At 49.5% G+C, this 27,573-nt stretch overlaps 1 protein-coding gene and 1 long non-coding RNA gene across 7 annotated transcripts in view; one reads left to right on the top strand and one right to left on the bottom strand.

Annotated features, from left to right (window-relative positions):
* The window catches only part of SHISA6 (shisa family member 6), a 408,603-nt gene that overhangs the window by 111,935 nt on the left and 269,095 nt on the right, over positions 1 to 27,573 (bottom strand). For 4 of the 6 annotated variants that reach the window (XM_084986184.1, XM_084986185.1, XM_021066272.2 and 1 more), the window contains one exon: positions 24,156 to 24,251. The exons of the other annotated variants lie outside the window; for them this stretch is intronic. In XM_084986184.1, coding sequence (XP_084842310.1) covers positions 24,156 to 24,251 — 96 coding nt within the window. The remainder of the gene's footprint in view (positions 1 to 24,155; positions 24,252 to 27,573) is intronic. 6 annotated transcript variants of the gene reach the window in all.
* Positions 18,530 to 24,154, top strand: LOC146398407 (uncharacterized). The gene is made up of 3 exons (XR_014821890.1): positions 18,530 to 18,677; positions 19,369 to 19,438; positions 23,267 to 24,154. It is a non-coding gene; the product is annotated as an uncharacterized LOC146398407 (long non-coding RNA).

The raw sequence follows: 27,573 nt of genomic DNA, 5'->3' as shown, positions 1-27,573 counted from the left end.
TTTCATTACAAGGGCCAGGGAAGAAGTTGGACCTGAGAGTTAGACCTTACAAACCCATCTCTGAGCTCAAATACTAGCTCTGCCCCTTAGGAGCTGAGCAAAGTTGGGCAAAGCCCTTGATCTCCTTAAGCTTCCTTACCTCACCTGCACCAGGGAAATCTTAACGCCTAATCTGTAGAATTGCTATGAGAACTAAAGAAGACAGAGGTGAAGGACCTGCTGGCACAAAGTGATCTTCATGCACTGACATGGCTTCGGGGAAGTGGGCAGTCTCACCCAACATCCAACTTCCTCTGGGCTCTATTAGCACTGGAAAGATGAAGTTTGTGCTAACTTGAGTTACCCTTTCTTGCTAGAGCCTGGTCCTATGGACTGCATCTTCGGGGAGGCAAGGCTGATTTAAAGAGGGGTCTGAACTGTGGATAATGCTTAGACTCCCAGACGACAGAAAGGCATCTGAGTCTTAATTCAAAGTTTGTGTCTGCTGCCAGTGGAAGGTGGTGAGGAGGGCTGAACACAATATAAAGAATTCTGTGAGCCTAATGATCTTTAACCACTTTGCTTCCAGTGCCACAGAAGCCTTTCCTCCTGGTGCCTCTGGACTCGGGGAAAGGAAAATGGCCAAATGCATGGGTATTAGAAGCAACACATTAGATTCCACCAGTGGTCTACCCAGGTAAATTATGGTAGTGTCACCCAGCCGGACCTTGGAACTTTGATCATTCATGATGTGACGCACACATAGTTGGGATGTTTCCCCAAAACTCCTTTCTCAGACACGTGACGTGTCAGTTACTTACGTAAACAACAGGACAACAGCCCTGTGAACAAGGAACTATGGAGCCCTGAGTTTAATGAACCTCTAGTTCATCTTTAATCTTGCGTTTGAGCCCATGTCCACTTTCTTCCTTCCTTTCTTCTTTCCTTCTTCCTTCCTTCCTTTCTCTCTTCCTTCTTCCTCTCTTTCTTTCCTTCCTCCCTCCCTCTCCTTCCTTCTTCTCTTTCTTTTTTTAGAGAGAGTAATTATGACGACTATTCTCCCTAGAACTATGCTTAAAAGGCAAGTTGGTTAGCATCTGACCTAATTAGGTGTGTAACTTTTAGAATCTGCGCTGGCTTCTTCAGAAAGAAAAGCTGAAGTTATTTTAGACACTGCAGCAATAATGGCACAATAATACACAGGTCTAATGAGTAATTCTATCAAATTAATTATTTCTGAAAGGATAAATTTTTATGCTCAGAAAAATCGCCCCAGCTTTTTTTATGTTTCGATCTTTGTAACTAATTTTCAGGAGCACATGGTGCCCGTTTCATTTGCTCTGTGAGTCCTGCAATGGCCTCAGTCAAAAGCAATAACGTTCGAATTTGACCGATGCCCCAGTCTTTATGGGTTCTCAGCGTGTCCTATCACCCTGGGTGATTAAAGTCAGTCGGTTGAATTAGCTTTTCGAATTTTCACAGTTTTAATATCACAGCCTCAATAAGGCAGCTGTGAGCAAGGAAGACAGCTGAGCTCTTCCAAGGAAGAACCATCTGAATTAATCATCAGCTTCCAACCATATCCACCTGCTTTGATCAATGGGCAAATAATGGTTTGTACACCAGGGAGGTATGTCTTCTGGGGTCCGTAGTGAATGGATGGCTTCAATTTCCCAGCAGTTAATGTCTAGCCCCTTAAGATGTGACTGAAGCTTCATGCCTGGCATAGAACTCCCTTTCTAGGTAACATCAGCCGAGAACCACTTTGAGAACCACTGTGTTAGAGAGCCTGATAGTGCTTTGATTTTTTAAAAAATTTAAGTTCTAATGGTTTCCCGCGTGGCATGAAGAGGTCTGAGAATATTGCGAAGTTCTTACCTTGCCAGATAATCTCTTTGACAGAACTGCCTGCTATAGAGAACTTGGTTATTAAACACATCTGATCCCCAATTCTCCCACTGACCTCAGAGATGGGAAGAAGCATGGTGTGTCTACCTGGTCTAGGCACAGCAGGTCCTATTTGTTTAGAGATGCCAGGGAGACACATCTTGAAAGATACGACCATGCAGAAATGTCAGTTCCAGATCTTAGTTTTCTCAGTGTGAGGTCATGAGCAGAATGGTTGACAGAAAAGTATGGAAGACTCAGGAATGAGGCAGATTCCATTTACAGGAAGGTCCATGAGGGTGTGAAAAGCATCCCTCTCACTCTCCTTTTCCTCCTGGAGGAAAGAGACTGGATACACCCCAGTGAGCACAGGAGAGGGCCCTAGGTCCTGGTTGACCCTGCAAAAAGCCATCTAGTAAGGGCAAAGAATGGTACCATTCACCAGAGTTCTTTGGACTCAGAAACCATCAACCAAACTCCTGGGTGAGTCACCCCAGTCTTACATCCAAGAGCAAAGAGCAACAGCACTGTCCTCATTCTGAATAATTTTGTTTTGAGTTTACAGATAAGTTGCTCATGGAAGGCTCCTAAGTCTCTATTTCCTAAGAGATGGGTTGGTGTATGTGTGTGCACACACGAGTGTGCATGCTCACGTGTGTACATTTGAGAGAGAGAAAAATAAATACGACATCCCTAAAACTTGAGGACCGCTACTCTAATAAAATGGAGAACCCTCATGGTCCGGTCCGTTCTGCTTGCAGGGGCAAGTCATATCTTAAGGAAGCTGGCGTTCACGTGTTAATCTACTGAGGAATAGGGACCATGCCGTATCTTAGAGCCCACTGTCTAGTGCAGTAAGGCCACAGAAACACTGGCCTGAAGCTGGTCTACTTGGTTCCAACAGAGTCTCCACCACTTACTAGCTGGAAAAATCTGGGCCAAGTGTCTTAATCTCTCTGTGTCTCAGTTTCCTCACCTATAAACTCAAGGTACAAATACTACTTCTCTCCTAGCATTGTTATGTTACGTAAATGAATTAATATATGTAAACTGCTTAAAGGAGTGCCAGGCACATAAAAATGCTATATAAGCACTAGCTGTTATTATTTATGTCCAGATATGTGCCATTCTTCTCCTTTTGTTCTACGCTAATTCCTCATGCTAATGCTATTTAGATTGGCTAACATCCAAAATTTAGACTTCTGCCATAATTATCTACATATGGCAGCAGGATCATTCCAGAACCACCCTAATGACTTTGATTAGAACCAATCACCTGTGCCTATTCACACAGCAGAATGATTGGCAGGGTTTTGGAAGGACTGGATAGTCCAATTAGATGCCCGTTGGGTATGAACCAGTTTGAGCAAATTTGCCAGTCATGCTAAAACAGATCTGTTTCTGTACATTTTCTACCATGCAACAGAGAGACCAGAAAACCAAATAGAGAAGGAGGAGCAAAACCACTGATTCATTTAATCAACGCTGTTGGAGCTTCTGCCATGTTCTGAGCATCATGCAAGCTGATGTGGACTGAGAGGTGGGCAAGCTACTCCCCCCTCTCAAGGAGCTCACCAGTCAGTGGGGGAAACAGCACGTCCACAAATACTGCACAAGAGACTAAGGGTGACAGCAGACACTCTCCTGGGCTGCTGGAGAAATGCAGGAGGTGCCTAGCACTGCAGTGCTCATCTTGGTCTAGGGAGGTGAGGTCCTTCCCAAGTCAAGAAACAAAGAGCTGAAAGCCCAGAGGGAGCCATGCCAAGGGGGTGGGGAGGGCATCCTAAGCCATGCTGTGTATAAAGCCCAGAGGCACAGGTGTCATGGAAGAAGGTGGCAGAAGCAGGGAATTGAGATGCTAATTCCTCAGGGCTCTGAAGGCAAGATGGTGGGTGTAAAGGAACAGGAAGTCAAAGATGGAGGGACATGACTGGTTAATCCAGGAGGTGTGTCTGTACCACCTGCCTGTGTGGGTATATAAATGTACAATACAGATGGCTCCAGGAGAGGGAGAGAAACCATGAAACCATGAACCGGTAATTGAGAAGTGATTTTTCTGTGTGAAGGGGATGTACTGGCTGTACAGGCTTTGCTAAGGTGGCTGTGGGTTATCTTAGAAAGGGAGCTATTTCCATGAGCTCTGCTGTGATGATGATATGCATTGTCTGGATGTCTTGGGGCAGGGGGATGGAGAACACAGTGCCCGTATGGTTGGAGATGGTTTTGGAGAGTGGTTGAGATGGAAGATAAGAAGCAGAATCACAGACCCACTCTGGTCGGAAACAGCCCCCAGACCAGCGGTTCTCAGCTGGGGCTGCACTAAGATATCACCTGGGAAGCTGCAGAAATGACTGAGGTTTGGGTCCCAGCTCCAGAAACTCTGACTTAGCTGGTTACAGCTTTGGCTTGGGCAATAGGATCTTTAAAAGCTCCCCAGATGATTCTAATGTGCACCCCAGGTTGAGAACCATAATTCTCTACCGTTGTTACCTGGTTTGCTCCTGGACCAGCAGCAATCCCAGGGGCTGGGGGAGGGAAGGGGAGGGGGCTTATTGGAAATGCTGCTTCACAGGCCCACCCCAGACCTAGTGAGTCAGAATCTGCAGTTTAACAACATCCCCGGGTGATTCCTTTGCATGTGGGAATTTGAGAGGCAATGTCCACAGCATGCATCAGCATCACCTTGGAAGCTTCTCAGACTTACAGATGGGCATTTCTACTGATCGTGGTTCAGGAGCTCTTGAGTGGAGCCTTCTATCTGCATCTCTTTTTTAAGTTGTGGTGAGTCTGATAAGCAACAGGACGTAAAAACCGCCGCTGTCTTACTATGCAGGTGAAGTCAGGTGATGGACAGATTTGGATAAGACTGCTCTTCGGCAGAAAAAATGGGGGTGGGGGAGGCAAATGCTCCCTGTTCTCACATAAAGGGAGCCCACATCGAGGAGCAGAGCAGTCAGTAACTCAGCAGTTCTGTGGGGCGGCTGCCCAGCCCCTCGTAGCTGCAGAGAGAGGAGATGGAGATAATAAAAAGGCCCAAAGGTGAAGCCGTCCTTCTTGTAAAATGACTCAGCTTCTGTGTGGCTCTCCACGAAGGAAAGTCGAGGGGTGGGGGGCAAAGAGTTTAAATCTCCTTGTGCTCATTTGAGTGTGTGTGTGTGTGTGTGTGTGTGTGTGTGTGTGTGTGTGTGTGCGCGCGTGCGCACGCGCGCGCACAAGTACACATGAGTAATACGTCCCTGGTGTGTATTCTTGGCATCCTTTGGTTCTTTTAAGAAAGTCTCTCCAGCTGAGGGGTCCCTGTGATTCACGCCTCACACTGACCTCCTGCCCCGCCAGCCCACGGCTTGTACTAGGTAGAGTTCAAGGCCCTTAGAAGCAGCGAGAGGGCAAATGGAGGCTGCCGGCCAGACATCAAGAAATAAAACTGTGAATTAATCAAGGCATTTTCTCTCCTCTTCCTCCACTGAGAGGAAGTAGGCTGCAATTTGGTGTCTGGGCCAGCAAGGCATTGGGACACAGAGGCACAAAGTCACTGGACCATCTCTTCCCTCCTTCTGGTCTTCAGGGCGCCAGGTCAGGGCCCTGTTCCAGGCCCCTGGTGCCATTCCCTGCACAGTGAGATTCTTGCCAATAGATCTTCCAGTGTTAGGCACAGAGTGCAGTCAGAGGATGGATGCATGGATGGATGGATGGATGGATGGATGGATGGGTGGGTGGATGGATGGGTGGGTGGGTGGATGGAGGGGTGGATGGACAGGTGGGTGTGTGGATGGATGGATGGGTGGGTGAGTGGATGGATGGATGGGTGGAGGGGTGGATGGACGGGTGGGTGGATGGATGGATGAATGGATGGGTGGATGGACGGGTGGGTGGGTGAGTGGATGGATGGATGGGTGGCTGGCTGGCTGGATGGGTGGGTGAGTAGGTGAGTGAATAAAGATGAGTTATTCCTATTGAAACTCTTCTTTTCACTCAAAAGAGCAGAGAAGAGTTTCAGAATCATCCGGGCCAGGAATTTTGACTGAGTCTGGCTTTGACATCCCTAGAAGCTTCTGCTATTTTTTCTTTTCCTCTGACAATACCCCACTTCCTTGGCTGAAGTGTATAATTTCCTACCTAGCCCCTAAGAGGTGCCTCAGCCCTCAGAAGCAGGAGTAAGAAAGCAGGTGTGAGAGCTTCCTGTGGCCTCAGGGTGATGGGGCACATCCCCTGCTGTCCCTGCCCTGTGACTTCTGAGGGACCGTGTCCCTCAGTGGCCCCAGTGGGACCTGCCTGGGACTGACTGACAAGAGGCCTCTGGGAATACCACCAGCCCTCCATTCCCTCTGCCTCCAGTTACCCAGGGAGGGGAGCGGATTGAGAACATATTTAGAAAATGTGTTCATTGTTGCTTTTAAAAATCTCCTCTGTAATTAGGTACTCCGGGGGTAGTCAACCACGAAAAACCACAACCAGTGCTGTCAAGTTCCATAAAACAAAAAAGAAACCAATTAATCAAAACGAAGAAGAGGCTGTCTGAGCCTCGGCACCTGTCTGAGAGGCTCCACGCCCCCAACCACCCAAATGACAGCCTCGACTCTCCGGCAAGCCCTGCTCTGCCTGGACAGCCCAGAGCCCGTGTCGGGTTGATGTGAGGGCACCTAGTCTTTGCCCACTCTCCCAAGAAGTCTGTCTCATTCATAATGAGGGGGGGCAGTCAGGGAGAAGTTTTGCTGCACAGAATGGCCCCTTGAACTTGTCAGGTGCAAACCAAGTCAAACAAACGATCAGAGTTTGAGTACTTTTTGTACCGTGGGGGCTCCTGGGATGCATTTGCATCCACAAGTAGAGAGAAATGGTGGAAAGGCCGGCTCTGACTGCATCCTGTTTCCTGATGGCTTTTGAACTTTCTGCCCTCAAAGTGGAGTCTTGGGAGTGATGGCTATCTTACAAAGTGAGTGCCTCCAGGGAGTGTGGTGAGTTTAGGCAAGGTGCTTTATGAAGCCTGAGTTATATTAGCATAACTGCCAAGAAGCATGGTCTCTTGTGGGCCACTGAGTCTCTAGGATCTCAAGCCACATGGGTGGGTTCTCTTTCAACCCTCCCTCTTCACAAGGGAGGTGCTTTGGGTACCAAGGTCAAAGGATAGGAGGCAGTGAAGCAGCCAATCCAGAAGGTTCCAGGCAGAGCACTACAGTTCTGACACAGGGCAAAGTTACCAGCACCAAGGATCCCTCTAACCCTGGCCCAAAGAAGGACCAGCACCTTCTGTTATCCCAATGACATCATATCTCACTGCCTTACTGGGAGCCTGTCTCCACTGCCTACCCTACAGTTTCCACCGAGCAGTGATATACCCCAGACTAGTCACTATTTGTTGGGTCTCTTTCCTTCTTTGGGCAAAAAGAATATATTCCTTGGAACTCTTGAAGTTTGGCATATCCACGTGACTCTCTCTAGCCAATAACATGAGTGGAGGTGACATGCATCCCCATTGCATCACAGCTCTGACGCGCTGGCGTGCAACTTCCCCTGTCCTTCTCCACTCCCGCGTCCCCTGGGGAAGCCGGTATCTGAACTGTACAAAGTGACTCAGTAAAGAAGGCAAGGGTGTGTTTCCCACAAAGTCTGCCGGGCTCAGAGTACCTCCCAGTAAGTGGGGGAAAGAGGTGGGGGCTGGGAAGCCACAGTGACCACAGTTCTGAGGATCGTGACTCAAGAACTACGTATGTCTTCTTTTTAAAAAAAAAAAAAAATTACCCAAATGTATTTCTCACCTCTGTAGTTGTATAATGATCATAGCAGTCTAAATTCACTGGATTTCCATCCCACAGCCCAAGCACATCCCCCCACCCCCCAAACTGTCTCCTCCGGAGACCATACGTTTTTCAGTGTCTGTGAGTCAGCATCCATTCTGCAAAGAAGTTCCGTCTGTCCTTTTTTCAGATTCCACATGTCAGTGAAAGCATTTGATGTTGGTGTCTCATTGTATGGCTGCTTTCACTTAGCATGATAGTTTCTAGCTCCATCCATGCTGCTAAGAATGCTGGTATTTCGTTCTTTTTAATGGCTGAGTAATATTCCATCGTATATATGCATCACATCTTCTGGATCCACTCCTCTGTCGATGGACATTGAGGTTGTTTCCATGTCTTGGCTATTGTAAACAGTGCTGCAATGAACGTCGGAGTACATGTGTCTTTGCAAGTCCTGGCTTTCTCTGGATAGATGCCCAGGAGTGGGATTGCTGGGTCAAATGGTAGTTCTTTGTTTAGTTTTCTGAGGCATCTCCATACTGCTTTCCACAGTGGTTGCACCAATTTACAATCCCACCAACAGTGTACTAGGGTTCCTTTTTCTCCACACCCTCTCCAGCAGTGATGGTTTGTAGACTTTTGGATGATGGCCATTCTGGCTGCTGTAAGGTGGTACCTCATCGTGGTTTTGATTGGCATTTCTCTAGTAATGAGTGAGGTTGAACATCTTTTCATGTGTTTTTTGGCCATCTGTATGGCTTCTTTGGAGAACTGTCTGTTTAGATCTTCTGCCCATTTTTGGATGGGGTTGTTTGTTTGTTTTTTGGTATGGAGCTGCAGAAGGTGTTTATAAATTTTGGAGATGAGTCCCTTGTCCGTTGATTCACTTGCAAAGATGTTCTCCCATTCTGTGGGTTGTCTTTTCGTTTTGTTTAGGGTTTCCTTTGCTGCACAGAAACTTTTCAGTTTGATTAGGTCGCATTTGTGTATTTTTGTTTTTATTGTCAATACTCCAAAAGGTGGGTCTGAGAAGATGTTGCTGTCGTTTATGTCAGAGAGTGTTTGGGCTGTTTTCCTCTAAGAGTTTTATAGTGTCTGGTCTTCTCTCTAGGTCTTTAATCCATTTGGGAGTTGATTTTTGTGTATGGTATTAGGGAGTGTTCTAATTTCCTTCTTTTCCATGTGGCTGTCCAGTTTTCCCAGCACCACTTATTGAACAAGCTGTCCTTTCTCCATTGTATATTCCTGCCTCCTTTGTCATAGATGAGTTGGCTGTAGGTGCGTGGGTTGAACTCTGGGCTTTCTATCCTGTTCCACCGATCTATAGTTCTGTCTTTGGGCCAGTACCATGCGGTTTTGATGATGGTTGCTTTGTAGTATCGTCTGAAGTCCGGGAGCCTGATTCCTCCAGCTCCATTTGTCTTTTTCAGGATGTCTTTGGCTATTCTGGGTCTTGTGTGCTTCCAAACAAACTTTAAAATATTTTGTTCCAGTTCTGTGAAAAATGTCCTTGGTCATTTGATAGGGATTGCATTGAATCTGTAGATTGCCTTAGGTAGTATAGCCATTGTGATCATATTGACTCTTCCAGTCCACGAGCATGGGATGTCTTTCCACCTATTTGTGTCATCTTTGATTTCTTTCATCAGTGGCTTATAGTTTCCAGAGTACAGGTCTTTTGTCTCTTTAGGTAGGTTTACTCCTAGGGATGTTATTCTTTTGGATGCGATGGTAAACGGGATTGCTTCCCTAATTTCTTTTTCTGCTCTCTCATTGTTAGTGTATAGAAATGCCATCGATTTCTGTGTATTAGTTTTGTATCCTGAGACTTTGCCAAATTCACAGATGAGCTCTAACAGTTTTCTGGTAGAGTCTTTAGGATTCTCTAGGTATAGTATCATGTCATCTGCAAATAGGGATAGTTTCACTTCTTCCTTTCCAATGTGGATTCCTTTTATTTCTTTTACTTCTCCGATTGCTGAGGCTAGGACTTCCAAAACTATGTTGAAGAGTAGTGGCGAGAGCGGACATCCTTGTCTTGTTCCTGATCTCAGTGGGAATTCTTTCAGCTTTTCACCATTGAGAATGATGTGCGCTGTGGGTTTGTCATATGTGGCCTTTATCATGTTGAGGTAGGTTCCCGCTATGCCCACTTTCTGAAGGGTTTTTATCAGAAATGGGTGTTGGAGTTTGCCAAAGGCTTTTTCTGTGTCTATCGAGAGGCTCATAGGGCTTTGATTCTTCAGTTTGTTCATGTGGTGTATCACACTGACGGATTTGCGGATATTGAAGAACCCTTGCATCCCTGGGATAAATCCCACTTGATCACCATGTACAATCCTTTTAATGTATCGTTGGATGCGGTTTGCTAGTATTTTGTTGAGGATTTTTGCATCGATGTTTATCAGTGAACTTGGCCTGTAGTTTTCTTTTTTTGTGGTATCTTTGTCCGGTTTTGGTATCAGGGTGATGGTGGCCTCATGGAATGCGTTTGGGAGTATCCCTTCCTCTGCAATTTTTTGGAATAGTTTCAGAAGGAGAGGTGTCAGCTCTTCTCTAAATGGTTGATAGAATTCGCCTGTGAAGCCATCTGGTCCTGGACTTTTGTTTGTTGGAAGTTTTTTCATCACAGTTTCAATTTCAGTTCTTGTGATGGGTCCATTCATCTTTTCTATTTCCTCTTGGTTTAGTCTTGGAAGATTGTACTTTTCTAAGAATGTGTCCATTTCTTCTAGGTTTTCTGTTTTATTGGCATATAGTTGCATATAGTAGTCTCTTATGAACCTTTGTATTTCTGTGATGTCTGTTGTTACTTCTCCTTTTTCATTTCTAATTTTATTGATTTGAGTCCTCTCTCTTTTTTGCTTGCTAAGTCTGGCTAGAACTTCGTATGTCTTCTAGCACTTGGAGTTGACTGGATTCAAATAGGTAAGAAAATGCCTTATCTATTGAGATGCCAAAGGAACAGGGACCTAATCTCCAGGCCTCTGACTCTTTGTGGGGAATGGATGGGTTGAGAAAGCTGTGTAGTTCCTAAGACATATTCCTCACCACAGTCTGCTGTTCACCCAGAAAAAAAAAAAAAAAACAAACCCTCCCCCCAGCACTACGCATACACCCAGAGGATCCTCTTGCAAGAATCTTAAGAGGTGGGCACTCAGGGAACAGACCACTCTGAGAACACATGGGGGTGGAGGGTCAAACTCAAAGGCATCCAGTGCGAGAAATGCTGCCGGCCTCACTTGGTGCGGTACATTTAGGAGATGGCATATCCTGAAAGTGCCCCAGAATATCCGAGAACAAAGGGGATCGTGGATCCTCAATGCTCTGTGTGTACAAGGAAACCTAGTCCAGACACAGGGAAACTGTCAGCCCTGCAAGTCAGAAAACCCATGCAGGGGCCACTGCTGAGTCTCACTGGAGCCCTGAATCTGTGCCCCACACTCAGCTCCTTTCAGCAAAGCAGTGATTCACGCAGAGAAGGACGCTTCCCGGTGGGGTGACAGAACCTGAGGAGTTTGCCACATCCATCTCTGCCCCTGGAGTCCCCTCACGCAAGGGGCTGCTTCGTGTGTGTGTGTGTGTGTGTGTGTGTGTGTGTGTGTGTGTGTGTGTTTGCTTCTGAGTTTTATTCTTCAAGACAGAAGAGGAGGGGATAGGTAGTGATCATCAGTTAGAATTTCGAACTCAGCCTCTATCATATCCTTGGGAGGACTCAGGACCCTCCTCCAACCCATTTCTCTAGTTTTTTTCCTGCCACACCCTGTACTGGTGTGCCAGGGCCCCATAATTTTCCTCCTATCCCTCCATAGGTGTGCCAGGGCCCCACCCCTCTCCTCCTATCAGTCTACAGGTGTGCCAAGGCCCCATCACTTTCTTGCACCCATCTATGGGCATCTTATGATCCTGGCATTTCCACTTCTGTGCCTTTGTCCCAGAGGCATCCACCCCTGAAGTGCCCACCCTGTCCCACTCTCAGCTCACATTCTTCCTGCCCCCAGCACCCCCAGGACCACCTCAACCCCTCTCTCCCATAGGAGGCCATTTAAGGCTCCTCCATTCCGAGGCAATAATTTCCTCTTTTAAACCACCTCCACTCTTCTCGGGACCTGCTTCATGGCGCTTCTCATTTGCTGGGAAGGAATGACACTGCCTGATTTCTTGAAGGCAGGAGCTGTTTGACTCATCTTTGCCCAACTATTTCATCGAGTAGACACACGTCCATGACTCCGACATCAGGGCAGGTCGCTGAAGTCTTCGAGGTCCTTTGACCTGAACCCCTGGGAGTTCAGGTCTTCCTCCTCAAATTCCTTCCCCTTCCCAGCTGTGGGACACCTGGGCTTCCAGCAGGCAGGGCCTCAGCTGGGACTTCACAGCAAGTACATCTCAGACATGGAGGTGAGCCTGAGGACGATCATGGGACCACACTTAAGGCACACATCCTTCTCTAGCTGTGCTTCTCTAACCTCGGTGTGCACAGGAATCAACTGGAGCTCTTGCTGAAATGCCAGTTCTGATTCAACAGGTTTGGGGGTGGGGCTCCCAGAACCTGCGTTTCTAACCAGCTCCTGGGGGAAGCCCATGCTGCCAGCCTTAACATTATCCCTTGAGTAGCATCATCTTCAGCGCTAAGTACAGACAACATGAAGGGCTACCTTGCTTGAGTGCCAGCTGCTCAGTGCATGCCTATCTCATCCAGTCTCCGCAGCAGCCCTGTGGGGTAGCTGGTACTGCCACCTTATTTTCCAGATGATTTTCATGGAGGTCAACCCTAACCCTAACCCTAACCCTAACCCTAACACAGCAAACAGTGGAGCCAGCAGTGAACCAGCATTTCTGACGCCAGTGACCCTTTTTTTCTCACCGTTTTTCTTCTTCCACAACCATCTAATGAGGGAAGCTCACATCACTCTTTTTGGGGCCGTGGCATGTGGAAGTTCCTGGAGCAGGGATAGAACTCGCACCACAGCAGTGATGACTCCACATCCTGAACCACTAGGCCACCCACATCACTGCTGGGAGTGAGGCTCTCACGCTGAGGCCGTGACTCCAGGCAGGAAGGGCTTAGATTCCTTTATTCTGCCACGTAGGTAATCTGAATGGCGCACAGTCACAGAATTCGATGTTTATGTTCCAGGGAGGGAAGTGCTGAGAACGAGAACACCAGTATTCTGTCCATCTCTAGGCCGCCACAGAATCCTGGCAACTGCTGACTGAGAGGCCACCTTCTCTTGGCCGTAGACTCCAATTGGCAGAGACGGTGTTCCCACCACCTTGCTGGGACTTGCCAGCCCCAGAGCTGAGCCGTCAGCGTTCATGAGACTCTTGGCAGCAGCAGTGGAGAATGATGGACACCAGTGCCAAGGGCTGGCTCCTGGGAAGGGGAGATTCCTAACTTAGATGACCGGTCAGTGCCAAGACTAGGGCCAAGGAAAGACCGTACTGGCCACAAACCTGCCCTTGGGGCCAAATTGAGCCATGGGTCCTGATGGCAAGAGAAAGCTCAGATCTGGCACCAGCATGACACTGAAAAAGAACACAGCCCAGAGCTGCTGGACCTCTGGCTGGGCAAGCCAGCCTTGGGGAAAAGAGAAGAACTGGATCCTCTCCCTTCTCCAAAGGGAGATGTAAAGAGACCGCCAAGATCCAGGGAGCTAAAGACATCGTGGACACCTCCTCCTCCTGTCTGGGCAGAAAAGGAGGGTCAAGCTGGCACCAGCTGAGGAGTGATGGACCCCAGGGTCCCAGAGAGACCTCTCTCTCGCCCTCTAGTGGAGACTGTAGCACACCTCTGTATTGGGGCTACTTCTGCGAGGAGAACATACGTACATACATATCCTACAGGTAAGAGCTGAAACGTCCCCAGAGCATCCTGACTCTTCCCCTTGGCCCTGTACCATCTCTCCTTTCCTTACATCGGCCCAGAAGACTGTCCCGGTGGGCTGGCCTGACATCCTACATGAGCAACGGTGGTGGGCCCACCAACAAATGCTTAACACGTATGGTCGGTCCAGGACTTAGCACGTGGCCTGAGGCGTGGGGGTTTTCTCTGTGCTGCCACTTACCAAGGTAGTTGAGTTGGGTGTTACTTTCCACCCGAGCACAGCCCTGAGAACAAGGTGAGCCAAAGAAGGGTGGGAAGCATGTGGACTGACTTCTTGGTGTCTTGACTCTCCCAGGGGCCAACTGGGTGGTCCTACCTTAGAGGGAGACTCTTGGGCAGCTCAGGGAATGGGCCTAGGGCTGTGTGTTCCTCAGACGGAGCTCCCACGGTCCACCTGCTACCTGAACTAATCTAGGTGGGAAGGGAGTCCCTGGCCGGACTGAGGAGGGACATGGCACCCACACTGCTGCCTGGAGGGTCACGGATGTGCTTGTCAGCAAGGCCAAGGTAGGAAAGAGGGTTTGGTAGAAAAACTGCCTGGAGGCAAAACGGCTGAGTTTACAAGTAGAAGCACCCGATTGAAAGGCTCTCAAAGGCATTGCATTGGGTTTGGCATTGTCTGATTTCCTGTGATTTGGTTTGAACAGCAGTTACACTGAGAAATGGATCTACTAGGTGAGCTCTGGCTTCAACACTCGTGCAGATGTGAGCACTCCATCTTTGCTTCTGACGCAGTCAATTGTAACCAATTAGCCCCCGTGTGAGGTTGACTCAGTTCTAACAAAATCTGGAATCCCACTGCCTGGTGCGACGCCTTTCCCAAAGTGTAAGGGTTAGAGAAAGCCTGTGTGCACTGGCCTGGAGCAAGCCAAGTACCATTGAGTAAATCTGAGTGCATGAGTCAGGGCCTGGTTCTCAGTATTGAGCCATTAATCAAGAGTGAACAGGCAGAAAGAGAACAGAGACAGCGAACCCCATGTGCAGATCTGAACAAATAAGTAAGCAGTTTAGAGCTTTGGTGCCCTCAGCTCAGAACCCCAGAGTCCCTCTGGCCTGCTCCCCCACCTCCCCAGGCCTCCCACCTACAGAGAGGCAGAGCAAAGATCCCTCCTAGGTGGGACGGGCTTCTCAGAGGCCAATCTCAGGCAAGCCAGGCCCAGCCTTCCCTCTCTCTTGCTCTATTTCCCAGCTCACTGTTGCCACGGAGATTGGATGCCTTCTGAGCTCTGCGCTTTATCTGGAGTCCAGCCTTCGAACACCTTGGTTTCGTCAAGGCCCACTCACTCCCTGGGTTCCCTAGAGTGTGAAAATACCTGAGCAGGATTTCTGCAGCTAGATGGCACAGGGGTCCCCTCGCTACAATCCCCAGGCTGATTTGAAAGCTCTTGCTCAAATCCTGGTATGGGGGTGGCAGCCCACAGTTCTGTAGAGTCCTGTGCACCTGTTTGCCTTTTCTAGATGGGCAGAGCGAATTTCAAACCCTGGATCACAAGCAGCCACGGCAGCACCCATAAATGGGCTGGTGGGAGAGGTGAGCATGGGCCCATGGTGCCTGGGGTCCAGGCCAGCAGTGGAGCTCAGGTAAGGATGGAGGGAAGATGAGCCACAGGGCCAGTGCTGGGGGGACCACAAAGCCCACTTGGACCCATAAGAGCAAAAGCAGGTCCCTGGCTCGGTTCTGACTGACTTCCCGGCTGCATTCAGCCACCAACCCCTTCCATGGTTATGCCTGGGACTGTCATCACCAAAAGCTCACCACCTCCTGTCCTCTGTGTCCTGCCTGTCACCCTGGGAGACGCCTCTGCTCCTTGCTTCCCTGCCTAGCATCTTAATCCTGGTAGGACTTTGACCCACACTTATTACTGGCTGACACCCGTGTTTTCTGGGTGTTGGAACCCACCTCTGGCTTCATTCCCTTCTCCAGGATCATATGCCATCAGTCCAGCCTCTAGGGTCCCCCCAGCCCCTCCCTCTGGACCACTGTTGCTCCTCCACTGCCTTGGACTTGGGGGTTGAGCAGCCGGGGCCCACCCCTGCCACTCCCTTCCTTGCTGGATCCCCTAAACTGGCATCAGCGTGGTCACTTCTCCAGCTTTAATTTCAGCACAGGCTCCAACACCCCGTCCCCTCCATAGCATTTCTGCCCCCTCGAGCCCTCATTTTCTGCCTCAGACCCCATGACAGGTCTGCTGGGCAGCGGAATTGGCCACCTCTAGCCTCGTCCCGGGGAGCGTCACATAGACCGAACAAAACAACTATCTGGGGTCTTTCTGCAGGTCCCGGGCTGGTCCCCATAGGGCAGCAGCTTCTGGCCCTCTGGCCTTGCCTCCATCTCAGGAGCGGGTGGGTCCCAAGGCCTCTGAGCTGCGCAGGCACCAGCTCCAGGCAGCAGCATCTCATTCCACTTGCCTGGGCTCTGGAGATGGGTGTGGAAGATGCCCTGAGGCCAGACGGGCCGGGCACCAGCCGTCCTCATACGCACAGGACTGAAGGGTTTCTTAGGACATGGGCCTTTTGGGGCTAAAACTGGGACAGTCCTGGGAAAACCGGGATGGTTGGTCACCCTGACGCTTACTCACAGTGGATGGCCTTGCTTCCTGAATCACGGAGCAGGGATCACGTGGGCCCACCTGCGTGCACCTGCGGCCTCCACCTGCAACTCGGGGTGGATGTCCCTCCTAGCTGAGGCCACCCCTCCATCCAGGCGACAGGTTCCACTTGCTATTGCCGCTCAAGGATGTCACACCCGCCCCCAGGCCTCCATCATCAGTTTTCGCATCTCTACTGGGTCGTTCCTATCAGCATAAAAAATCCAACATGCTGAGATCCCTCCCACCTCAAAAACAAAAGAAACCCTTTCGCTTATACTCCTTTCCAGCCACTGTCCTCACTCTTTACTCTCCTGCACTTTAAAACCCTAAAGGGCTGTCTGTACCCGCCGTCTCCTCTTCCTCTTCTCCCAGTATTTTAACAATCATTTAAAAAAGGTTGATTGAAGTATAGCTGATTTGGAATGTTCTGTCAATTTCTGCTGTGCAGCAAAGTGACCCCATCAGACATCTATAAGAATAGATATAGTTCCCTGGGCTGAACAGCAGGACCTCATTGCTTATCCATTCTAAATGGAATAGTTTGCCTCTACTAACCCCCAACTCCCAGTTCCCCTTAACAATCTTTTTAAACTTTTTATCATGGGATATTTTCAACAGACCCCCAAGCAGAGAGGCGAGCAGAAGGGACCCGCCTCTTGCCATCGCTCAGTTTGCCCCAGTCACGTAGAAGCACACCCCAGATATCATCCGTTCCCTCCTGCATCCTTTGGATGGACGTGTTCCCCTCACCCCAAACCCCAAACCTCTCCAGCTCGTAACAGCCGACAGCCTGCTCCCAGAAACACAGGTTTTTTCCCCCTTGATTTCCAAGACATCACATGGCCCTGGTTGCCTCACTTCCCAGCTTCCCACTCCTGACTGGTCTCCGCTGTGGTTCCCTCCTCACCTCCCCAACCTCATCTCGGCTTCCAAAGCCTCTGCTCCCCTGGGGAGGCTCACTCACTGCCCAGCTGATCTCACCCAGGATCCGGCTTCAGGGACCCAAAATTCCCGCATCTCCATCCCCAGCCAGGATACCTCCCCTGAATGTGACTTTTCCATGTGGATCATCAAACAGCATCTAAAACTGACCATGAAGCCAGACTGCATTCACATCACCCCCAGCCTGTGTCGGAACCCGGGCTCTCCCACAGATGCTTTAGGCCGAAAGCATTTTGTTTTTCTCGTTCGGACCAGAGTGGCAACCAGATCCTCAAATGGCCCACAGGCTCTGTGTGATCCAGCCCCCACCCACCTCACCCTCTACTGCCCGCACTCCGGCCCCATCTGCACCAGCCTCACAGCTGTTCCCATGCCAGCTGTGGACAGTGCACAGCTGTTCCCTCGGCCTGGGAGACCCCTTCCCCCAAACCCAGTGGCTTGACCCTTTGCCTCCTTCTGTCTTTGCTCACTTTTTTGGGGGAAGCCTTTGGTTTCAGTTATTGTATTTTGCACCTCTTCTTGTTTGTTTTATATCTTGTATCTCTTTGCTCAGTGTTTCCTGTAAGTTATCCATCTTTGCCTCCAGTTTACTTCCAATGTCTTGCATCATCTTAGCATCAACAATCTAAAGTCTTTTTCCTGGAGGCTGAGAACCTCCTCCTCGCCTAGCTGATTTTCTGAGGTTTTTCCTTTCTCCCTCATCTGAGTAATAGTTCTCTGTCTTTTCATTTTTATAGGTTTTTGGTGTGGTGACCTTTTTTACAGATAATAGAGTTGTAGCCTCTCATACTTCTGGTGTCTGTCTCCCTGTGGCTGAAGTCAGTATGGGGGGCTTGCTGTAGGCTTCCTGCTGGGAGGGGCTGATGCCTGCCCACTGGCAGGTGGAGCGGATTCTAATCCCTCTGGTGGGTGGGGCTTAGTCTCTGGATGGGATTGGAGGCAGCTGTGTGCCTGAGGGGTCCTTAGGCCGCCTGTTTACTGAGGGACAGGGCCGTGAGCCCTCCTGGATTGCTGTTGGCCCTGGGGACAAAAACAACCCCCCCCCAAAACCTATGGATCCAAATGAGGCGGGGAATGGAGGGAGGAACTGCAGTTCTTAAAAGAGCATCCAAAAGGCTTCCCAGTTGAGCGGGCCCCCGCCGCCCGAGCGCCCCGCAGGCCCCAGGGCGGCCGCCCCTACCCACCACCGCCTGGCTGGCCCGCGACGCTGCAGCCCCGCCGAGGTGCCGCTGCCACTGCCGGCGTGGAGCCCAGATCCTGACTTGAGCGCAGCAACGTGCAGCGCCTCTGCACAGGGCCGCCCAGCAAGCCGAGGTGCCCACACAGCTGCTTCCCGTGAGGAACGCAGGCCTCAAACGCGGGGAGCGGGGCCTCTGCATGCGGCCCCCCATAAGTGCGTGAAACCAGACTAAACGCCAAGGGAAAAAAGGCTTGCGGTAACGTCATACTGGGATTGGAAAAAACATATTCAACTATCAGGATTTTAAAACTTCCTTTGAGACGGGATGAAGATGGCGGAATAGAAGGACTGGAGCTCAACTTCTCTCCTAAAAACAACAAAACTCAAAACTAAAGGCTGAGCCGTCTTCACCCAAATGGACCAGAAACCTTAAAAAAGACACCCTACTCCAGAAGACAAAGAAGAGGCCACATCAAGAGGTAGGAGAGGCGATTTCGTGATATAAACAACCCCACACCTCCCGGGTGGGAAGCCCCACAGGCTGGAAACTAACTGGTTCACAGAGACTCACCCACAGGAGTGAGAGTTCTGAGCCACACATCAAACTGCCACGTCTGGGGATCCGGCACTGGGAGAAGAGCCCCTGGAGCATCTGGCATTGAAGGCCAGTGGGGCTTGTGTGCAGGAGCTCCATGGGACTGGGGGAAACGGAGACCCCATTCTTAAAAGGCGCACACGGAACTTCACGTGCACTGGGTCCCAGGGCAGAGCGAGGTCTCCAGAGGAATCTGGGTCAAACTGACTGCAGTTCTTGGAGGACATCCTGGGAAAACAGGGGTGAACGTGGCTTGTTGTGAGGGCAGGACATTGGAAGCAAAGCTCTCGGGAATATTCAGCAGCCGGGCCTGTGTCTGGAGGGGGCCACTTTGGGAAAATCTGGCCCCGCCCATCAGTCTCGAGCCCCGTCTGCGACCTACAGCTCAGGGCAATGCTGCATCCTAGTCCCACTGAGTGAGACCAGGGGTTGAACCCGCACCGTCACGAACACGAGTCGGGTTTGTTACCGCTGGGCCACAACAGAAAATCCCAGCTCTATAGCTTTTAACTCCTTGACCTGCTTCAAAGATTGACCTTCTTTCATTACATCTAGCATCTCTCTCCGGCACACAGGTCTGTCTGCTGCATCCTTGGGACCTGGAACAGCATCTGGAACAGAGCAGGGGCTCAGCTCACATGAAGGGTAAGTGACAATATGGGTGACAGTGGCTGCACCCTCCGAAGAGGAGTCACTTTGGAGCTCCTACCTTTCAGCCAAGGCTTCAGGGATTTTTCTGTCTGTCTGTCTCTCTCTCCCACAAACACATACACACCCCAGGTGGAAGGACCCGAGGAACAGTAAGAAATACCAGGCAGGGGTGGCAGCACCCAGCCCATCCTGTCCCCTGTGTGAACCACCTGAGTGCAGGAGACAGTGGCCGTGAGCACAGGTGTCTTGTTTCCACTGCCACCTGGAAGGGCTCAGGCCTGGTGTGGGCTGGGCTGCACCAGTGGAGATCAGATGGGAACTAACGGGACAGACATGCAGGGGCTTGTGGAAAGTCTTCAGGCTCTTTCAATCACATGCCAAAAGCAGCCAGCCTGTGTGAGATTTGTCACCAAACCACCTGCACTGCAAAGGTCTCTGTATGTGTGGTCATTGAGACAGAGACCCTGACAGGTGACCTGAGGGGGCTGAGCTGCCTTTTTGGACCCTGCCAATCCGGTGTCAGTGCTCTGATTCCTGGTCCTTTTTTTCCCCTTAGTTGAAGTATAGTTGATTACAGTGTTGCATGAGTTCCTGACCCCTCCTCCTTTTGTGACTTCCTGTCCTGCCAAGTGTGTCCTCTGCCAAAAACAGCCCCCAGTCCCTGAGCGCTCAGGACGTGTGCATCCTGCTGGCCCACCGCCTGCACACTCCCTCCGCCCCTCAGTCTTGGCCGGGCAGGATGCTCACTAGGCCCAGGGCGCCATCTTTGGAAGCAGGCCTGGGTTGTGATGAAACAGTGCTGTGTGTCTGGTGTTGGGGCAGGCCACTCAGCTGCTCCAGCTCCAGTTTTGCCCCAGTAAAATGGGACAAGAGCTGTCCCATGGGGTTGTCAGAAAGGTGCGATGCTCGGCAATGGGAAGCCTTTGTCACTGGGTTTCCACGGTGGCAGCTCCAGTGGCCACTCTGTGCTCCTAAAGACTGCCCTGGGTTCCTGCGGGGGAGGCGTCTAGGGGGCTCTTGTCTCATCGACAGAGGAAAGGTGTTAGGGAGAACTTGGTCTAAACTCATGGGTACTCTTTGGCCTTGACTCCTAAGGGATATGCAAGCAGGAGGTCAAAGAAGAAATCAGAGCAAGGAGACCTTGGGAGAAGGAGACAATAAAAGGAAAAATAAGAATTATAGGAAAAGGCAGAGGACATCATTCAGTAAGAAAGTCCTAAGAAAGGCTATCAATAGGAATCCTGGTACTGGTGAGCCCAAGGCAGTGCTGTACCGTCTAGGAGGCTGGGGCCGGCCAATGACTGCGTGACCTCCCCCAGGCTGAAATGCGGGGTCTCCCAACAGGATAGAGAGGGAGCGGGGGCACTGGTGGTTATGGGGCCCCTAGGCTCAGAATTCTGTTTCTTCTAATGGCTCTCCTTCTCCAGCCCATTAGCAAAAGCACATCCCCTTAGTTAGGCTTCATCAGAAGAATTTAATCATCTGTGTGCCCATGGGATCTCGTTAAAGCAAGCAGACATATACGCATCCTCACTCCCCACTTCTGAATCTGAGGGGACCCCCCCCCACCACAGGCGCTGGAGTGCATCTCTCTCCGTGGTGGCTCTGAGGCCCCGTGAACCAGAGCACAGCACTGGGAAGTGCCATTTAAAACAAAGACTACCCATGCTTGGTCCTTGGATAGTCAGAGCCTGATAGGAATGCGTGTTCAGTTCAGTGATGCAGCCAGCAGGGCAGTGATAACACCTTCTAAGACAGGTGTCTGCTACCCCGTTAGTTCTGAGAGTCGTCATGGGGCTAAGCTATGGCCAGGTGCCACCATAAGGGCTAAGGCACATGTAAGAAGCAGGAAAAAAAGGAACAAAAGGAGAGGGACCAGAAAGGCAGTAACTGGACCTGAAGCAAAAAGCAAGAAAGCAAGGATGGAGGGGGGAAGGAAGGAAGGAAAGGAAGAGAGAATCAAACACACCCGGCGGGGAACAGTCCCAGGTGAGGTGTCTCTGACCTCATGGGTCATGGGGCTGGTTTACTTTACAGGCACCAGAGCTGAATTTGGTTAGTTCTGAAGGAAGGAAAGATGGAGTCTGGCCTTCTTCCAGAGACCTAGGCTGTGCAGGGTCTGATTTTGGAAGGGAACCCCCATCTTCAAAGCCCCGCTCCTGCCCTGATCTCTCTGCTCATGGAACTTGAGTTTAAATCCAAATAGGAAAGCACACACGAGGGACATTCCCAGAACGAGGAGGTTTCAGAGCCTTCGGGTGGAAGCCTATGGAGACGAGGATCTGGCAGGGGGATGGGCCAGGAGGACAGGCCTTGCACGCACAGTAGGGCTGGGTGGGGCCACAGAACAAGTACAGGGAAACAATAAGCAGAGGCCACAGCAAAGCCCCCACCCCCAACACGGGCAGAGTAGAGTCTCCTGAATGCCCAGGTGACAGTGACCAAAAGGATAGATAAGGATAGAGAGCCACCTGCATGTGCTCTGACGGAGAGCTAGCTAATCTGAAAGCAGCCTTATAGCCACAGCTCGGCACGTGCATGGTGGGCTCCCCTGCGGCTCTGATCCCATCTCCCTCCAGCCTGCTTCCCTCATGGGCCTCCTTCCTATGTCTTGACCTGCTTCAGCGGCTTCCTGCGGCCCTTGCCTGGGATGCAGCTCTCTGCTCAGTTACCACCTGGGCTTCCTGCCCCAGCCCTCCCCAGCCCCTTTCCTGCTTTTCGGTTTTCTCCCTGCACTTAACATCAAGGACTTATCCTGTCTGCTTCTCCTGATGGAATATGATTTCCACCAGGCTGGATTCTAATTTGTTTCCTGCTGAACATTGCTTAGCCCATAGCAGGCCTCATGAAATATTTGTTGAATGAATGTGTGAGCCCAAAGCCATCATATTTATAATATATGTATAAAGAGTTCTAGTGATTGAACCATTGAGTGTTTCAGGCTACAAGGGGCAGGGGTAAGGGTTGGAGACCAGAGCCACTGAGAAGCCCAGGTTCTGCTGGAAAGGTCCCGATTTGTAGCTCTGCTTCAGAGGTCATGGGGGTGTGGCGGTCAGCCTCCTGAGTGACCCTCCGTGATCCCAGGCACCTGAGAGCCACCCCCTTGTGTTGTCCCCTCCCATCCTGAATAGGGCTGGCTTGAGTCACAAAGAAAAGATTGCGAAAACGACAATGTGTAACCCATGGGTTTAGTCAGAGAAGACACTGTGGTGGCATCTGCCTTTTTCTTTCTTTGATCACCCATTCTGAGGAAGCCCAGCCACCATGCTGGAAGGACACTCAAGGGGCCACGGAGAGAACGGTCCAGGGCAGAACTGAGGCCACCTGCCAACAGCCAGCACCGTGTGAGTGTGCCATCTTGGGAGCAAGTCCTCCTGCCCCAGGCAAGCCCCCGTTAGCAGGTGCAGCGCCTGCAGATACCTGGGCTGCAGCCTCTTGAGAGCTCCCCCCCAAGCCAGCTCAGCTTCTCCCAAATTCCTGACCCACACAAACTATATGAGATAATCAGTGTTTATTATTGGTTTGAAAACGCTACATTTTAGAGTGACTTGTTTCACAGTGAGAGGTAAGTATCACAAAGCAGATGACATGGGGTCATATATCCCAGTTTGAGTCGCCAGGAGGAGGCCTAGGACCGTGTCCTCACTGGCTAACAGTGAGGCCCATTCCCCTTCCGGAGCCATCAGGTCCCGGTTTGATTCTTAGCAGCTCTTAGTAGCCATAAATGCCACCTGTATCCTCGATAAACTTTATTTAGACACAAAGAGACACAACAGGAAATACATACACAGATACAGAGTTGTTGTTGTTTTTTCTCCACAGGATGAACAAACATCACATAGGGGATTTAAAAATTGGGTGCACGGAAGGTAAGGAAGAAATTGTAGAGTTCCTTGTTCACTCACACTTAAAACAGACACATATTTCAGAGGAAGACGGGGATATAGCATCCCTACAACAGGATTCACAGTTGTCTGTAACAGTACACAGGTGTGAGAGAGGTAAGCAGAGGACTGAGGGATCCAGTTACTGTTGATGGGACAGAATGCTCACAACACTAGCATAACTCAGCTTAAACAAAAGGCCGAACGGAAGATGCCACAGCCCCTGCACAGATGCGCTGCAAGCTGTTGGCTAGGTCAGAAAGCAGCTCGGCAGAAACGCCACGTTAGCGTTCATCTTGCGGCTTGGAGGTCTGCATAACCTCTACCTTTGTGTCCCCAGCACAGAGAGAGTTTACGCAGCTGCGCTTAGGACGACAAAACTCTCGACATGTGTGCTGGCTTAGAGACCCACGACACAGAACAGTGAGTGACAGCAGTTAACAAAGGGTGGCTTTAAAACAGAGGAGGAATAATAGCCAAGAGGAGGAGAAACACTTGGCAGATGCTGCCGCATCTCTGGGCTGTGTTTCCCACCACGCCGCCCGGGGTCCCTCCCGAGGGGAGCCTCCAGCCTCTGCGTCCTGCTCCACGCCAGGGGTGGCAGGACGTGTGCCTCTTGGAAGTCTATTATTGCCTCCTAAAGTCACACTTGTGACCTCCCGGTCGCTGCTGTCAGAAGCCACGCATGTCACCAGGATAAGCTGCTGGGGAACCTCCCCACTTATCCTGTCCCAGACCAGCCTCTGGCCTCCACACCGTCTTCGCATCTCTGATCAGGGTTCCCTAGGCAACCTCTGTATTTTAGTAAAAAATGGTTTCCACTGTACCCTTCGTGTGTCCTCTTCCTAACGTGACAAATCCAGACGAGATGAAGTTATGGAGATCAGGTCCTCCACTTCGGTGAGCATCCTTCCCATAATGTCCTGCAAGAAGATGCGGCAGAATTACCTGGCACAGCCACGGCACCAACGACACAAACGTTGCCGCCCCAGCTCACCCGACCCTGACGGGGAGCTTAGTTAAAAATCAGCAAAGCAGAGGTAGGAATGACCAAGGCAAAAATATATAATATATTATTGTATAAACATATAGATAATATATTATAAACATATATAGTATATATAAAGTCTGCAGTATATATTACATATTACTATATGCTAATATATTATGTACTGCAGACTTTTCGTATGTTACCATTTATATGCATACCCATATGTGTATATACAGATATATACACATACACACACATATATTACTGTGCAACAAAGAAGAAAGTAGTGGGAAGGTTACGTTGAAAGCAGAGGGAAGAAAAGGGCTTGACGTTTGCCCTTGGGACAGACTGAGCACATCAGAATTTTAGTCTATTGGTGCTGCAATTTGTTCCTTGGTCCCAGCTTCCTTCTTTCTTTTTCTTGTCTTACTCATTTGGCTTCTTTCTTGCCAAAGCAAAGAAGTGTGGGTCTGATCAGGACAGCTCTATGAATGCGTATGTTTATGAATGACACCGCATCTCATGGAGACACAGCCTGTGGCTTAGGAAAAACCCAACATCAGCTAAGGCTGCCAAGTCTGGTGGTGGTTATAAAACACTGGGGAAATAGTTACGGGCTTTCCTCTCTCCACCTCCTGCAGTAAGATCCTGTCCCTCGTCAGCCTAATCTATCCATTTACGTGTGGGGTTAGAGTGAGGAAAAGTCCCAGGAGCAGTTAGGAGCCCGGAGGAGGCATTCAAGGAGAAAAGAGGGTTAATGTTCTGATCCTGACATTCGGAGTGGGATTTCACAATATGCTGAAATGTACACATTGTAAAGAAAGAAAGGCCTCTAAATGTCATCTTGAAGTGTGGAGAAAAGCCATATTTTTGCATGTTGCCATAAAAGCATACTAACAACAGTACTTAAAATTACAACAATGTGCAAAACTACCTAAGATGTAATGTTACTTTTTAAAAGAGGGCAGAAAATGCCATATTAAATATGATCACAATGCTGCAAAAATTCAAACCAGTGCATTAAAGAAAAAAAGATCAAAAGAAAACACATCTGATATTGACTACTGCCTTTAGATAGCTGGAACATGAGTCCCACTTCTCCTTTAAACTTTTCTGTATTTTCCAAGTTCGTTTCTATAACAAGTATGTCCTTTTGATACTATCAATCTTTCCATTAATTTCTAATGAAAAATATATGAAAAACATAAAGACAAACTAAATCACATTTTTTTCTTAGCAGAGCAACCTCTGCATTGGTAGATATCAAAACGAGGTGAGAGTGAGAATCATTTGGAAGGTGTTCAAAATACCAATGTTCAGAACAGAAGGATTAAGATGGCAGAATAGAAGGACTGGAGCTCAACTTCTCTCCTAAAAACAACAAAATTCACAACTAAAGCCTGAGCTGTCTTCACCCAAATGGACCGGAAACCTTAAAAAAGACACCCTACTCCAGAAGAAAAAGAGGAGGACACATCAAGAGGTAGGAGGGGCGATTTCACAATATAGACAACCCCACACCTCCTGGGTGGGAAGCCCCACAGGCTGGAAACTAACTGGTTCACAGAGACTTACCTACAGGAGTCGGAGTTCTGAGCCCCATACCAAACTCTCACATGTGGGGATCCGGCACTGGGAGAAAGAGCCCCCTGAGCATCTGGCATTGAAGGCCAGTGAGGCTTGTGTGCAGGAGCTCCATGGGACTGGGGGAAACGGAGACCCCATTCTTAAAAGGCACACACAGAATTTCACGTGCACTGGGTCCCAGGGCAGAGCGAGGTCTCCATAGGAATCTGGGTCAAACTGACTGCAGTTCTTGGAGGACATCCTGGGAAAACAGGGGTGAACGTGGCTTGCTGTGAGGGCAGAACCTTGAAGGCAAAGCTCTCGGGAATATTCAGCAGCTGCCTTTCTCTGGAGGGGGCCATTTTGGGAAAATCTGGCCCCACCCACCAGTCAGGGCTGAGAAGCCCCAGGGCCAACAATAGTCCAGGTGGGATCACAGCCCCGCCCCTCAGTAAAGAGGGCCTAAAGACCCCTCAGGCACACAGCTGCCTCTAATCCCATCCAGAGACTAAGCCTCACCCACCAGAGGGATTAGAATCAGCTCCACCCTCCATCAGCCCCTCCCATCAGGAAGCCTAAAGCAAGCCCCCCATACTGACTTCAGCCACAGGGGGGCAGACACCAGAAGTACGAGAGGCTACAACTTCATTATCTGTAAAAAGGTCAGCACACCAAAAACCTATAAAAATGAAAAGACAGAGAACTATTACTCAGATGAGGGAGAAAGGAAAAACCTCAGAAAATCAGCTAAGTGAGGAGGAGGTTCATAGCCTCCAGGAAAAAGACTTTAGATTGTTGATGCTGAAGATGATGCAAGACATTGGAAGTAAACTGGAGGCAAAGATGGATAACTTACAGAAAACACTGAGCAAAGAGATACAAGATATAAAACCTAAACAAGAAGAGGTGCAAAATACAATAACTGAAATAGAAAATTCACTAGAAGCAGCTAACAGCAGAACACACAGGAGGCAGAAGAACGAGTAAGCAAGGTGGAGGACAGATTGGTGGAAATTATAGATGCGGAACATAGAAGAGAAAAAAGATTGAAAACAAATGAAGAGAGTCTCAGGGAACTCTGGGACAATGTTAAACGCACCAACAGGAGCAGAAGGAGAAGAGAGAGAGAAGGAGGCAGAAAAAATATTCCAAGACATAATAGCCGAAAATTTCCCTCACATGGGAAAGGAACCACTCACTCAAATCCAGGAAGCACAACGAGTACCATATAAAATAAACCCAAGGAGGAATACACCAAGACACATATTAAAATTAAAGACAGAGAAAATCTTGAAAGCAGCTAGGGAAAAGAAACAAATAACATACAAGGGAACCCCAATAAGTTTATTGGCGTATTTTTCAGCAGAAACTCTGCAGGCCAGAAGGGAGTGGCATGGTATACGTAAGGTGATGAAAGGGAAAAACCTCAAATCACGACTACTCTACTCAGCAAGGCTCTCATTCAGATTTGAAGGAGAAATCAAAACCTTAACAGAGAAGCAAAAGCTGAGAGAATTCAGCAACATTAAACCAGCCTTACAACAAATACTAAAGGAAATTCTATAGGCAGAAAAGAACAAAAGAAGAAGGAAAGAAAAAAGAGCAACAAAAACAAATCCAAAGCAATTATTAATAAAATAGCAATAAGAACATACATATCAGTAATTACCTTAAATGCTAATGGACTA

Source organism: Sus scrofa, chromosome 12 (genome assembly GCF_054392235.1).
Source record: "Sus scrofa isolate SSC_HxYL_T2T_F1_AM1 chromosome 12, Sscrofa_HxYL_maternal_Yorkshire_Landrace_v2.0, whole genome shotgun sequence".
In the NCBI taxonomy this organism is placed as follows: Eukaryota; Metazoa; Chordata; class Mammalia; order Artiodactyla; family Suidae; genus Sus; species Sus scrofa.
The sequence above is the reverse complement of the archived record's forward strand: the minus strand, read 5'-3'. Positions and strand labels throughout refer to the sequence as shown.